General features: G+C 38.5%; 1 protein-coding gene across 5 annotated transcripts in view; it reads left to right on the top strand.

Annotated features, from left to right (window-relative positions):
* Positions 1-15,463, top strand: part of LMNB1 (lamin B1) — a 62,025-nt gene that overhangs the window by 34,744 nt on the left and 11,818 nt on the right. For all 5 annotated transcript variants that reach the window (XM_032156541.2, XM_058440551.1, XM_058440552.1 and 2 more), the window contains exons 4-8: positions 422-592; positions 2,044-2,169; positions 9,153-9,373; positions 11,100-11,325; positions 12,975-13,079. In XM_032156541.2, the coding sequence (XP_032012432.1) occupies positions 422-592; positions 2,044-2,169; positions 9,153-9,373; positions 11,100-11,325; positions 12,975-13,079 (849 nt within the window). The remainder of the gene's footprint in view (positions 1-421; positions 593-2,043; positions 2,170-9,152; positions 9,374-11,099; positions 11,326-12,974; positions 13,080-15,463) is intronic.

Below are 15,463 nucleotides of genomic sequence, written 5' to 3'. Positions count from 1 at the left end.
TTAACCTTCCATGTGCTTTTTTTTCAGTGATGTTCTTAAGACTATCAATGAAACAATTCAGAAAAATAACTTCTGCCTAGTGTTTAGTATACTGTGTATAAATCCTTGATTGCATGGTAGTTTTAGTAGGCCATCCAGGCCTTTCCTTGGCTTCAGAAAAATAAATAGCTATGCTCCTGAAAAGGAATAGAAAGTTCCTAAGGCTTGAGATGCTACCATTTCTGTCATTAGTTCCATTTTAAAAACCTTCTCAACTGAAAACTAAGAGGCAGAAAAGTGTTTATTCACATCACTGCCTGAGGACAAACAGGAGGAGGTTCGTGTGTAAAACTTCAGATGGCTGTGATGTCACTCAGATGTGTACCAGTGCAGCCATGGTAAGTAACTTGGCTTTATGTTTTTTGTTTCTTTTTTCCCCCAGGAGATTAACGAGACCAGACGGAAGCATGAAACACGCTTGGTAGAGGTGGATTCTGGGCGTCAAATTGAGTATGAGTACAAGCTGGCGCAAGCCCTTCATGAGATGAGAGAGCAACATGATGCCCAAGTGAGGCTGTATAAGGAAGAGCTGGAGCAGACTTACCATGCCAAAGTGAGCTCTCTTCAGAAGATTCTTTTGAACACTTAAAATCATTACTTCACAATTCCCATGATGAACATGGCTTTATGTTTATTTTGTTCTAGTTTTTAAAAATGATTCCCCTAGTCTCCATGAAATATATAGAAAATTGATTTTTTCAAAAAAGTACAGTTTTCTATAAACTAAATGTTATTAAAAATTACTAGAAGAATGTAGGGTTGTTCCAATTTTATTAGAGGTTTTGTCTCTTTGTCCCACTGATCATTCGTATTATGTCATAGTAGTTGAACCCAAGCCATGTGAAATAACTTTCTTCCAATAACAAGTACTGATCATGCTGTCCTACATACACATCCATTTAGTAGTGAATGAATGTCAGACTGCATTAGATCTCACTTTCATGTCATCATTGTGCATAGATCGTGACTACCACACTTTGGGCTTTTTTGCATAAGGGCCAAATGGAAAGTCTCTGCTATTTCTTCTTCTGTCACTATTATTCACTTAAAAAAATATTGTAGAAACTTCCCACTTGTATTAGCTGACCGTACAAGAATTCATAAAAATCACCAACTAGTACAGGCTTTCCCTGGTAAATGATTTTGCCTCGTGTTTTAAATGTTACATGATTTGATTAAAAAGACTTTTTTGTGGCTGACTTACAATATTAGAGTCACAGAGTTATTGAAAATTTTCACTGCATGGCCTTAAACTGTTCATGTTGCTTTTTATCTATTGTATGAAGTAGCAATTAGTGAAAGTGAAAGATCTTATTATAAGCAGTAACTTCAGTTGTATAGCATTTATCCAATATCACACATCGAGCTAGACAGTGAAGGAGCTAAAGTAAGGATGAGTCACAGACTGGCCTCACAGGGAGCCAGGGAGGAGACACAGGAGCATGTGCCTGAGACACACATACACAATAGTGTTATGGGATTTGTATTTTACTCAAGGAGCTATTTTTTTTTTTTTTTTTTTTTTTTGCTTCTGAAAGGAAGTCTTTCTATCTGGTTTGAACGAATATATAAATTAGTATTTTCTGCTTGTTGGATTATATTCTGTGTTGGATTTGGTGGATTAGGGATATGTGATGTTTCTTTTCTTACAGACACCACCACAGTCAAGCTGCTATTTCCCAGTCTCCTTATTATCAGTGTTATCTTAGACATTAAAGGTTTAATAGATGAAATATTGAAGTAATAAGCTTTGGATAAAGGCCTAGGTATATTAGCATTCTTAAAGCTCATTATTTAGGAAGTGACTTTAAAAGTCACACAGAATTACCATCATTCACACCATGTCAGCAGTTACCATCATTCACACCATGTCATGATGCTTTTCCTGTGTTTCATCGACCAGTTACCAGCAGGACTTAGGTTTGAAATGCCTTGAGGTGAATCATGCTTCCTTATTTGTTTCAGTTCTAGATAAGACTGACTATGCTTTGCTTCTTCTTTTAGCTTGAGAATGCCAGACTGTCATCAGAGATGAATACTTCTACTGTCAACAGTGCCAGGGAAGAACTGATGGAAAGCCGCATGAGAATTGAGAGCCTTTCATCCCAGCTTTCTAATCTACAGAAAGAGGTAAATAATCATCTTTCTGTAAGAAGTTAGACTTGAAAGCTACCTTCACCCTGGGCACCTACCTGCTTTGCTCGGGCTGATGTCACTCCTCCCTCTGTTTGTTACAGAGGATGGTGTCATCCTGCGCTTTGGTCTTCACAGTACTTTTCTAGATTCGTTCATTTTGCATTGCATAAATGTCCTTTGAGCAGATACTATGGTTCCTAATTAGTAGATTACACAGAGCTAAGGGACTTGCCCTTCAGGAAGGAGCCTGCTAGTTTATTCACTGTACCTACCCTAGGACCCGGATCTTCTGACCTGTCTAACAGCTTCATCTCTACAGAGTTATTCTCAACACATTCCTTTTTTATATCATTTGAATACCAAAATGAAGAAAAACATGCGAAAATTATTTGTGGGTGGTGAATGCTTTGTGTTTCTAGACAAATTCTTTAGTGCTTAAAGTATATAATAATTAGGATCCAGGAAAGTGGCTTTAATTTGCATGTTCCAATAAGAATTTAGTGACTCATTCATTCGTTGGTACGCCTAAGTGACAAATGGCATTGTTGCCGGCTGTGTTGACTGGCTGCCTACCAGGGTGTGATGGTGTGCTTCAGGTGCTGCTTAAGCAGGCATGGACACTACTTCAGATCAGTTGTAGCCTATGGTGATGTCAGTGTGGACATAAAGTACATATACTCCATATACTGCATTCAGAATGATTCAGCAATTTCAGCAATTAACTCGTCACCTTAATTATTTTGGAAATAACTTCAGCTTCTATTTTCCTCAAGGGAGGAAAACTTGTTCTGAATTTTCCACATGAAAATAAACTTTATTTTACTCTTTTTTTTTTTTTTTTTTTTGAGACAGAGCCTCGCTCTGTTGCCCAGGCCGAAGTGCAGTGGCACGATCTCAGCTCACTGCGAGCTCCGCCTCCCGGGTTCACGCCATTCTCCTGCCTCAGCCTCCCAAGTAGCTGGGACCACAGGTGCATGCCACCACACCCGGCTAATTTGTGTATTTTTAGTAGAGAGGGGGTTTCACCGTGTTAGCCAGGATGGTCTCGATCTCCTGACCTCATGATCCACCCACCTCAGCTTCCCAAAGTGCTGGGATTGCAGGTGTGAGCCACCACGCCCAGCCTGTTTTACTCTTGATTAGGCTTGTCTTCCTTCCTTTTTCTTTTTACCATTTTTAGTAAAATATTTTTCTAATTATAAAACTGATGACCTCTATTGCAGGAACTTAGAAATAAAACAGAAAATGAGTCCCGTAAAATGGGGTGATATAAAATAATTTAGTTAACACGGGCTTTTATATTGCCTATCATGTGCTTTGTTACTTACAGCACAAATTTTTAAATTATTTTAAACCTATTTTGTGCTGATAGTGTTTTGAAGATTTTCATTTAATAGCAGAGCTGGAAGCACCTCTGAGTTCATTCCATATAACCGCAGACCTAGGTGAGTTTAATGACTTGCCCCGAGGCTGAAGACTGATCAGTGGGTTTCTCTACTGGTTCCCAGTTTTTCCTTTTATACCTCATTCTCTTCAAAGAAGATTTACTTTTAGAAATTTAACAGATAATCTTTTTTTCCATTGTACCATCTGTCTTAGTCCTCTTGGGCTGCTATAACAAACTACTATTGACTTGGTGGCTTATAAACAACAGAGATGTCAGAAATTATTTCTCACAGTTCTGGAGGCTGGGAAGTCCAAGATCAAGGCACTGGCAGATTGGATATCTGCCTGGTGAGGGCTGTTCCCTGATTTATAGACGATGCCTTCTTGCTGTGTCCTCACGTGGTTGAAGGGTGAATGAGCACCCTTGGCACTATTTTAGAAGGGCACAAATCCCACTCACTAGGGCTTTCCTCTCATGATCTAATTACCACTCAAAGGCCCTGCCTCTTAATAACATCACCTTGAGGGTTAGGATTTAAACATGAAATTTATGGGAACACAAACACACAGAGTGTATCACTGTCTTTGTTTTTTTTTTTTTGAGACGGAATTTCACTCTTTTTGCCCAGGCTGTAGTGCGATGGCATAATCTCGGCTCACTGCAACCTCCGCCTCCTGGGTTTAAGCAATTCCCCTGCCTTAGCCTCCCTAGTAGCTGGGATTACCGGCATGCACCGCCACACCCTGCTATTTTGTATTTTTAGTAGAGACAGGGTTTCTCCATGTTGGTCAGGCCGGTCTCAAACTCCTGACCTCAGGTGATCCACCTGCCTCAGCGTCCCAAAGTGTTGGGATTATAGGCGTGAGCCACTGCACCCAGCCTATATCACTGTCTTAACAGGTACTTTTCCAAAAATGGGCCTGACTGTTCTTATAGTGAGTTGGCATTTACTACTCTTTTCCATTTACTAATAGTAAGTTGTCTACCAGTTAGTCTATCCCTCAATTTTATTTTTTCCTACTGTATTATTTTTTTTTTGGCTGCTGCTTAATCCATATGATTTACTTAGTACAGATCTTCTCTTGAGGTTAATCTTCACTGTACTTTAGATGAGGAGACTGAGAGTAGTCTAGTGTTATTAATAAGTAGTAGTGGGCTCTGAAACTTAGTAGCTGTATGTTCTGACCCAGGTTCAAGGCTGTTTCCCTGTTTGCCTGTTAATTGAATTCCCATTTTTGCAAGTTTTTTTTTTTTTTTTTGAGACAGAATTTTGCTTTTGTTGCCCAAGCTGGAGTGCAATGGCACGATCTCAGCTCACTGAAACTTCTGCTTCCTAGATTCAAGTGATTCTTCTGCCTCAGCCTCCTGAGTAGCTGGGATTACAGGGGCGTGCCACCACGCCCAGCTAATACAGGGTGCACCATGTTAGCCAGGCTGGTTTCAAACTCCTAACTTCAGGCACTCTGCCCACCTCGGCCTCCCAAAATGGAAGGGATTACAGGCGTGAGCTACCACCTTAAATGCTGGGATTACAGGTGTAAGGCACTGTGCCTGGCCGCAAGTTTTTTTTGTTAACCTTAGCTTAGTGGTTTTTAGGTAATGTTAGGCAGTGCACTGGGGGTTTCCAGGAACTAACTCCTTAGCAAATAGGAGACGAGGAATCCCTTTAGCCAAAATAGTTTTTAATTTCTCTCTCTGGGGGTGAATCTTTCCTCTGTTCATTATTGGTAACAGACTTTATGGTAAACAGTGTATTTTGAGGAATATTTTTATTAGTTGATAAATTTTAGCCTTAGAAAAATCATCAAAAATAAAAATGTTATCTTTTTGAATATTTTCCTATTGTTTGTCTTAAGAGTGTTTGTTGCTGAGTCATATCAGTTTCATCATGCTGCCTCTTAGGCCATAAGAATTTCCTTTTGGTTAAATAACTCAGGTTAGTGAAGTACTTCTTAAATTTTACTTAAAATTGACATGGCTTTTAAAATACTGGTTTTACAAGATATATTTAAATAATATATAGATGGTAGCAGTGTTATGTTTTGGAATTAGAAATTTTACGTTGCTTATAGCATCTCTAGATTTTTGACTTGGGACCAAATGAATTGGTTGGTTAGAGTCTGCTTGCCTTAGAGAAGAGTACAGTATGGTACTTAAAAACACCTCTAACTTTTGTTTTTCTAACACCCAGATTCTGGAGACTTTGGTTGCAGCTAGACCTTAATAAACCAGTATAATTACATTACATACTATTAAAAATTAAAAAACCCCCAAGATTGTCAGAAGTCATAAAATTTAGGGTTAGTGGCAAGATCTGAGAGATAATCTAGATAGAGCTCTTCATTTTCCTTATGTGGAAACTGGTTTAGTGAGGTTAGTTACAGCTTGCTTATAGCCTCATAGGTAGTTAGTGGCAGAATTAGAAAGGAGAATCTAGGTCTAACTTCTCATACTGTGTTCCTGATATTTCACTACACAGGTATAAGTGCAGCTACTGAAAATAGAATTTAAATATTTCTATTTAAAATACAGAATGATTCAGATTAACTTTAAAACTCCTATACCTAGATTTTGATTTTTCCCTCTTAAAGAGCTCTACAACATCAAAGGCAGTCAAACAGAGACATCATTGAGTTTATAAATCTCGGCTCAGGTTATCTGTGAATCTTGGGTAGTTTATGTCTCTCATCAACTCTCCTTTAGATTCTACCTTTTTGCCCATTCTGTCTTCTACCTCTGATATATGAAATAAAGGGAGGCATTTTGAACTTACGTGACTTTTTTTTTTTTTCTTTTGGAGAAAAAGAAAATACAAGGAACATGGTAGCAGGGAAATGGATTTCTCCATTTATAGCATGATTTTTGCAAACGCAGTTAAATGCAAGTTCTCTGAGGTTCAGGGACTACCTTTGTAATATCCATCTTAAGAGGAGTGCCTGTCTAAATAGAATGTCAAGTCATATACTACTCTGGAATTTAATTAATTGATTGGTCAATTTTTTTTCTTTAAAAATATATTTTTCTGTGTGCATGTGAACCAGACACCCCCTCTGCCCCCAAATAGGTTTACAGTGACTCTTGATTATTTTTTAAATAACCTTGTTATTTTGGCATAATTTTAGATTTACAGAAAAGTTGGCAAAGTACTATAGACAGTTCTTGTTTTCCTCTCACCCATTTTCCCCTGTTGTTAGCATCTTATGTTACCATAGTATATTTGTCAAAACTAAGAAACTGACTTTGGCATATTACTGTGAACTCGTCTCCAGACTATTTGGATTTTACCAGTTTTTCTGTTATCCTCTTTCTGTTCCAGGTGCCACATGCCTCCCCTGGTCTGTGACAATTTCTTGGGCTTTCCTTGTTTTTTATGAGCTTGAGTCTTGAGTAAGATTGTCCAGGTATCCTGTAGACTGTACCCCAATTTGGATTTGTCCGGTGCTTTTCACGTGATTAGACTGGGTTTTGGGTTTTAAGTGCCTGTTTTGTCACATCGTATCAGGGATTGCACGTATGTGATAACCATGTGACATCACTGGTGGTGTTTGGTTTAAGATAGTGTTTGTCAGGTTTCTCTACTGTCAACAGCACTACTATTTTTCCGTTTCCATACTCTGTTCATGGAAAACAGCTCACTAAGTCCAGCCTACCCTCAAGGGTGAAGGACAGGGCAGGACTTAAGCGCCACATTCTGGAGGGAGATCTACATTTATTAAATGACATTCTTCTATAAAGATTTATCCGTTCCTCGTTTGTTTGTTTGTTTGTCTGTGTCGTGGACTCATGGGCATTTACTTTATACTTTGGGTTGTAAGCTAATACTGCAGTATTTACTTTTTTGGCTTAGATTGTTTCATCTTTGGCCATTGGGAGTTCTGTCAGGCTGGCCACTGTGTCCCATTGTTTTTTCAGCACTTTGTTGCTTTCTGGTACTGTAACATGCTCCAGGCTCATCTTGCATTTTCCCTGCGCCAGTCCTAGAATTATCCATTCTCCAAGAAGCCCTGGTTCTTGTTATTGGAGAGTGGTATATAGAAATTAAGATCTGGGCACTGAGTGTGCTCACTGGTACTGGGTGTCACTGCTTCTCGGCCCTCTCACCGATAAAAATGGGTAACATTTTATGTATGCTAACCCATGTGTACGCACATATTTATAACTTTTTCTGTCTAATCATTTGTATTAAGATAAACATGAATTCATACAGATGTCTCTGACTTGAATCTAGTATAACAGGATTCATTTTTGGCTTCCTTTCTGACATACCTATATCTTTTCTCTCTGAGAGTGAGAAACCTGGTTTTTATCATCCATTTACTTATCTGTTCAGCCCCAGTATATGTTAAAGCAGTTTCAAAATTTTGAAACTGTACTGCTGTGAAAAGTAAATTTACCAGCAAGAGTACAGTTTTTATGTATTGGGTAGTTCCTTTTTATCTCTAGCCTTCTAGATTGAGTTTTTGCACATTAGATGCCCTTTCTCTCCTGCTCTGTTGCAGGTACTTGTGATTCTGAGGGCCTAAGCTATCCATCAGTCTTTTTGAGTTGTCACTTACTGAGGCTACTAAGATGAATTCTGTCATGGAGAAACACAGAAGAATAATTACGTAGCAAGCCACAAGGTTTCTAAGATGAACTTTCTGGTGTAGGATGTGTGATTTTTAATTTTTTTATGCCAAATATACAGCTTCTATATTCACAGTAATACTTTACAAATCACCCTATATTGTATGTCCTTTGTGTGCTAACTGAACATGAGATAGCCCAGCAATCCTAAAGGGACACTAGGTAGTGCCTTACACATAGTAACCAGAGTCCCTTTGCCTTGGTTTCCGAATATTCCTTAGCAGTCTGCTAAAACATACTTTTACCCACTCTTAGGTTTATTTTGTCAGTCAGTGTTTATATCTTTTTTTTTTTTTTTGAGACAGAGTCTCGCTCTGTTGCCCAGGTTGGAGTGCAATGGCATGATCTTGGCTCACTGCAACCTCTGCCTCTGGGGTTCAAGCAATTGTCCTGCCTCAGCCTCCCAAGTAGCTGGGATTACAGGTGCCCACCACTACACCCGGCTAATTTTTTTTGTATTTTTAGTAGAGACGGGGTTTCACCATGTTAGTCAGGCTGGTCTCGAACTCCTGACCTCAGGTGATTCGCCTGCCTCGGCCTCCCAAAGTGCGGGGATTACAGGCGTGAGCCACCATGCCCGGCCAGTGTTTTTATCTTTTTAAGTTCTTTATTTAATTTATACTTTTGGAAGTAAAGGCCTTGTAAGGGAGACAGACTTGACTTTTACCGAAACCACAGTTTAACATTTTTTTGGCTAAGTACAGAAAAATTATATGTATATTTACAGAACTTACATTTGTGAAATATGTCTTTTATTCTTTTATCAGCCAAAACTATCCTGAGGTCTGTGTTTTCTATTTGAGGAATTTTGGGTTTTAATTTCTTAAAATCTCTTGAATTCTAGTGAGTTAGAGATTCCATAGGGTTGTACTTGTTTTCCAGTCTAGGAAATGATTTAAAATAGCTGCCTGGTGCTAATGTTGGAATGTTCCTAGAAAGTAAATATGTTTCCTTGCATCTTAAGTCTAGAGCATGTTTGGAAAGGATTCAAGAATTAGAAGACTTGCTTGCTAAAGAAAAAGACAACTCTCGTCGCATGCTGACAGACAAAGAGAGAGAGATGGCGGAAATAAGGGATCAAATGCAGCAGCAGCTGAATGACTATGAGCAGCTTCTTGATGTAAAGTTAGCCCTGGACATGGAAATCAGTGCTTACAGGAAACTCTTAGAAGGCGAGGAAGAGAGGTAAGGAACTGAAGGGTCACCCTACCTTATGGTCCACTTTTTGCCCCTCACCCTTTTTATTGAAATAAAAATAAATAGCATTTTTAAAAGAACTTTATTTTCTTGGTCATTTCTTTTAACGCCTAGGTATAGAGGTAGTAATAGATCATATTTCTACCTCAATGCAGAAAATGTTACTCAAGTACTCTTAGTTTATTATTACTTTAAATGCTGAACTGCATCAAGATAGATTAGTTCTTTTGAGATTTTAAGTGTTTTGGTGATTTAATATATTGTAAAATGCCAAATTGACTGAAAGAGGCTTTACATATTATTTATTTATTTTTTTATTTATTTTTGAGACACAGTCTCACCCTGTTGCTCAGGCTAGAGTGCAGTGGTGTGATTCTCGGCTCACTGCAACCTTCACCTCCTGGATTCAAGCGATTTTTCCTACCTCAGCCTCCTGAGTAACTGGGATTACAGGCGCGTGTCACCACACCCGGCTAATTTTGTTTTTAGTAGAGACATTTCACCATGTTGGCCAGGCTGGTCTTGAATTCCTGACTGCAAGTGATCCACCCGCCTCGGCCTCCCGAAGTGTTAGGATTACAGGTGTGAGCCACCATGCCCAGCTGGCTTTATATATATTTTAAATCTGGTCAGTGTATAAATCTTTTTGACACCTGTTCTCAGAAAAGAGTTCCAAAAGGGCCAGGTGCGGTGGCTCATGCCTGTAATCAGAGCACTTTGGGAGGCCAAGGCAGGCGGATCACATGAGCTCAGGAGTTCAAGACCAGCCTGGTCAACATGGTGAAACTCCATCTCTACTAAAAATACAAAAATTAGCCGGGCATGGTGGCAGGCGCCTGTAATCCCAGCTACTTGGGAGGCTGAGACAGAATTGCTTGAACCTGGGAGGTGGAGTTTGCAGTGAGCCAAGATTGTGCCATTGCACTCCAGCCTGGGTGACAAGAGTGAAACTCTGTCTCACAAAAAAAAGAAAAAGAAAAAAAAGTTCCAAAATGAAAGTGGCTGATTTAGGATAAAAAGCCAGATAATTTTAATATTATATCCATTGTGATCATAGGAAAGTACAAGTATGAAAAGAGAAAAAAGTACACCAACTATAACAGTGGCTGTGGTGGGTGGTGGTAGATCAGATGACTTTCTACCCGTTTACCAGACTTCTTGCATTATGGTTATATTACTTCTATCCCTAGAGAAAACATTCAGATTGTTATTTTTTTAAAAAGGAAATTGATGATGGGCACCTTATGAAGAAGCTTACATTAGTTAAGGTAAACTTTGGCTTTGGCTAACAGATTGTAAGTAATATTTTGCTTTAGAAATACAGGGGTGGGATATTATTATTATTATGATTATGAGACAGGTTTTCACTCTGTCACCCAGGCTGGAGTGCAATGGTGTGATCTTGGCTCACTGCAGCCTCTGCCTCCCGGGTTCAAGTCATTCTCCTGCCTCAGCCTCCCGAGTAGCTAGTATTACAGGCGCCCGCCACCACGCCTGGCTAATTTTTGTATTTTTAGTAGAGATGGGGTTTCACCATGTTGGTCAGGCTGATCTTGAACTCCTGACCTCAAGCAATCCACTTGCCTTGGCCTCCCAAGGTGCTGTTAGGTTACAGGCATGAGCTTCTGTGCCCAGCCCTTGTTTTTTTTTTTTTTTTTAAGGCGAGAAGGGCATATGTATTTTAAAAATGAATTGTTTTATTTTTCCCATGTAGGTTGAAGCTGTCTCCAAGCCCTTCTTCCCGTGTGACAGTATCCCGAGCATCCTCAAGTCGTAGTGTACGTACAACTAGAGGAAAGCGGAAGAGGGTTGATGTGGAAGAATCAGAGGCGAGTAGTAGCGTTAGCATCTCTCATTCCGCCTCAGCCACTGGAAATGTTTGCATCGAAGAAATTGATGTTGATGGGAAATTTATCCGCTTGAAGAACACTTCTGAACAGGTAATAAAATAGACCTTTTTTTTCTAGCAAGGCTTTGCAGATTGCTAGGTTCTCTTGCAATTGTGGTAGCTCCTTAGTTTTTGTTTGGATTCATTAAGTCTTCATGGAATAAGGGTTTATGTCCTTTTTACTTAAATTCATAAAATAAAATGAAAATTAAAATAGGAGGAAGAAGAGGTAGGTACCCTTAGTAGTTTAAAGATTTGCTTCATTAACCCTTCTTTAGAGGGCCAGGGCTTTTTTGAAAAGCACGTTCCTTTTATCACAGTGGTTCTGAGGATGAGTTATTATTATTCTCTGCCCTAGCCAAATTTGTGAAGAAGTTGGAGCAATTGGATGAAAATGGTGGATGTTCTTTCAGTTATTAACTTAATAAAAAGCTTACTGAAAGAAGGAGATAAGAGCCTGGACTCAGATATTAAGGGAATATTTTTCCCTGCAAATAAGTGAATGAACAAATGCTAATACTTTACATGAAAAATAGCATGAAGCCTTATTTTGAAATATGTTTAAAAGTAAACATGAAGTATTCATAGCAGAGATTTCTGAAATTTAGGGCTGGGGCTTTCAGGAGCTCTGTAGTGTAGGCCTTCCCTAGCTCTGCATCAAGGAGCTGGAGGCCATGATGGGTTGTGAGATGATACTAGAGGAAGGCATGGTCTGGGAGCGTGCAGGCGGCAGTGGGATGGATGTCACTTCTGGAAACATATGTTCAGGGCCTGCCAAAAATAGTTTTGAAAATTAGTCTTTTCTCACTACAGTTATTAAAACTATCTTGCATGTGGATGAATACATAATTTGGATGAGTGAAGGAGCACTAATGAGCACTAACAGTTTTAATGCTAAAGAGAATAGGCTCTAAGGTCTCTTTGTAGCCTTTTTTTTTTTTTTTTTTTTGAGTCTTGCTCTGTTGCCCAGGTTGGAGTGCAGTGGCATGATCTTGGCTCCTCCACCTTTCGGATTCAAGTGATTCTCCTGCCTCAGCCTCCTGAGTAGCTGGGATTACAGGTGCACGCAAGCACACCTGCTGATTTTTGTATTTTTACACAGGGTTTTACCATGTTGGCCAGGCTGGTCTCCAACTCCTGACCTCAGGTGATCCACCCACCTCGGCCTCCTAAAGTGCTGGGATTACAGGCATGGGCCACCACGCCCAGCCCCATTGACCCTTTTTTTGAGCCCCTTATGCTTTCATGTACAAGAGCTGAATGTGGGCAGAAGTGGGACAGATGCAGAAGGAAAATGACAGATTTTCTTGTTTCTAAGCTTATGTGTCTATTTTAAAAGCTTGAAGTAATCTAATACTTGATGTTTAAAATTGTGATTATGACAGCTAGATAGTGTTGTAAATTTGAAAGACCCACCTTATCTAGCGGTGAATTTGACCATTATGAATTTGGTTCATACCCTGTTCTTCCAGTTCTGTCCTCTTTAAAGTTAAGTACCTTACTAATTAACTCATTGTTGAAGTTACTGTTTGACAAAATTACAAAATCGTGTTTTCTTTTTATAGTAGGAAAACCTGAAATGTGGGAAGATGGCCGTGAAGCCGTCTTAGTTTAACTGCCTGTATGGATTAATTTATTTGATTATTCCACAACTTTCTGTATCTTTGAAGTAACACCCCCCACCCTCCTTTCTGTGTGTAGGATCAACCAATGGGAGGCTGGGAGATGATCAGAAAAATTGGAGACACATCAGTCAGTTATAAATATACCTCAAGATATGTGCTGAAGGCAGGCCAGACTGTTACAGTAAGTGAATCTAGTCATCATTTAATTTAGCTTCATTGTGTTAACTAACAAAGTAAAAAGTTTTTTGGCTAAAAGAGAAGCATTTTAGAAATGGCCGTTAAAGCACTTTTTATATGATTAGGGCATTGCAAGTGCTATAAAAGATTTTTAAAATTCTGTCTTATTGAGAGTAGTGAAGAATTGACCTTTGAATTATTTTTATCTTGTCTATTCCAGTAGATATAAAAGCTATCTCTTGACTGATACTTATAGCCCAGTGTCATTCAGGAGACACTACTTGGCATAAAGAACTGTTAAGAATTTAGCATTAAGAAATGCTTAAAACAGCAATCTGTAGCCTTGGGTGAGCTTCAGAATCATTTGGGTAGTATTTTGGTGTTCAGGCCCTACTTCACCCTTAGCTATCTTTGGGGTTGGGGTAGGAGCCTAGGTTTTGAGTAAGTCCTTAGATTATAGGCACCCTTGTAAATTATCACTAATTGGCATTCTGTGTCTTGATTTCTAAATGGCTCTCTATTGGTATGTTCTGAAATACTACATCTTTAATAGTTACTGAAATATTATGAGCTTACTTTTTAGAGAAGTATGTTTCATTGAGTAAACAAAAGATTCTTTTGCTTTTACTTAGTAGGTAGCTTTAGCTAACAGTAAAATATGTCAACTTTGATACAGATTTCAAAGAAGTCACTCTTTTCATCCTAAAAGAATGTAGAGGTGACTGTCTCTTTCCTTTTATATATTCTTTAAAAAATAATAAATGCATGTTTTAAATGTGTTTATAATTTTATGTTGATACAAACCTTACTGTTGAAGATCAAAGGCTCAGACTTCTCTTTAAAAAGGTGTATTCAGAGAGCATGATGCCACTTTGTGAAAATATCAAATGCTAATTTGGTAATAATGGGTAAAAATGGGATCAACTACCCTAAGTACAATATCCTTTCTTCTCATTAGTAATTACTATAGTGAGAAAATATTGCTCAGTCCTATTATATGTCTTATGGAAGCAGTATAATGTAAAAAGACTGACATTTTAGTTCAGAGGATTCAGAATGGAGTGTGCTCTTTATCTCAGAAGTAATATGGGAGCCTTATGCCAATCATGTGCTTTTTCTACTGGGTATACTACCTCAGGGACTAAATACATGGGTTCTAGAGGTCTAGTGGAGAACTCAATTATCATATAAAATAATGTGATACTTTTTTCCCTTCAGTAACTGGCATTAAATGTGATAAGCAGCTCTTTGGAACATGGTAGTGATAAGTGATCTTTCTGTAAAATTGCAGAGGCAAAAGCAAAGATCAGTTTAAAGCTCTAGAATAGAAATATGAGAACCACATGTGTAATTTTAAATTTTCTTATAGCCGCATTAAAATAAAGTAAAAAAGAAAGACATGAATTTTAGAACTATATTTTATGAAACCCAATATATCCAAAATATTGCTTTAACATGTAATCAGTCTAAAAAGTCAGATATTTTTACATTCTTTTTTTTAGCTAACTCTTCAAAATCCAGTGTGTAGTTTACCCTTACAGCACATTCATTTCAGAGTAGCCATATTTTAAGTGCTAACAAGCCACATTTTGCTGCCATATTGAATGACATGGCTATAGGACATATTAGTTTTAGGTTAAGTTAGCCAGCAAGGATACTGACATTTTATGATGATGATTATTAACATAAACCAACTATGTGATTACATATAGGCTAGTGTGAAATAGTGCTTACAATTAGGAAAACACTAACATTCCGCATAGTCTGAATGTTGGACCAGATTCAGTTCTTTTTTTCAGTTTAATCCCACTTAATATCTTGTGCCCCTTTCTATTTGTTATGCTGATGAAAGATCTGTATGCTTCAGGTGAACATCTAAAAAGTAAGGGCTCTCTCCTAATCAGTAATTCATAGATTTTTTTTCCTGTTTCCACCCCCACCCCCCACCCTTTCTTTTTTTTGATAGAGACAGGATTTCACCATGTTACCCAGGCTGGTTTTAAACTCCTTAGCTCAAGTGATCTGCCTGCCTCGGCCTCCCAAACTGCTGAGATTACAGGCTGGAGCCACTACACCTGGCCCCCATTTTGAAATATACTTGTCTTTGCCATCTTCAGCTTTCCTTTTGCAGTCATAAAGTCTTTTATATTCTATAACAATGTATGGATTACAAACTTTTCTATTTGTTTTTAAATGATCTTTTTAAAAGATCAGGGCTAGTAGTATCCCTGTAGCTAAAGGCATTGAGCTTCCTAGAGGTGTAGTGATTTGTCCAGAATTCAAACCTAGGCTTTCTGACTGCCAGGTGTTCTTCACTCTATCCATTCTCTTTTGCCAGTAGATATATAAAAAGAATTTCATGCTCATGAGAAGGAAAATATAATTCTT

Source organism: Hylobates moloch, unplaced genomic scaffold (assembly GCF_009828535.3).
Source record: "Hylobates moloch isolate HMO894 unplaced genomic scaffold, HMol_V3 SCAFFOLD_6, whole genome shotgun sequence".
Classification (NCBI taxonomy): domain Eukaryota; kingdom Metazoa; phylum Chordata; class Mammalia; order Primates; family Hylobatidae; genus Hylobates; species Hylobates moloch.
Note: the sequence above shows the minus strand (reverse complement) of the source record. Positions and strands in the feature narration are given on the sequence as shown.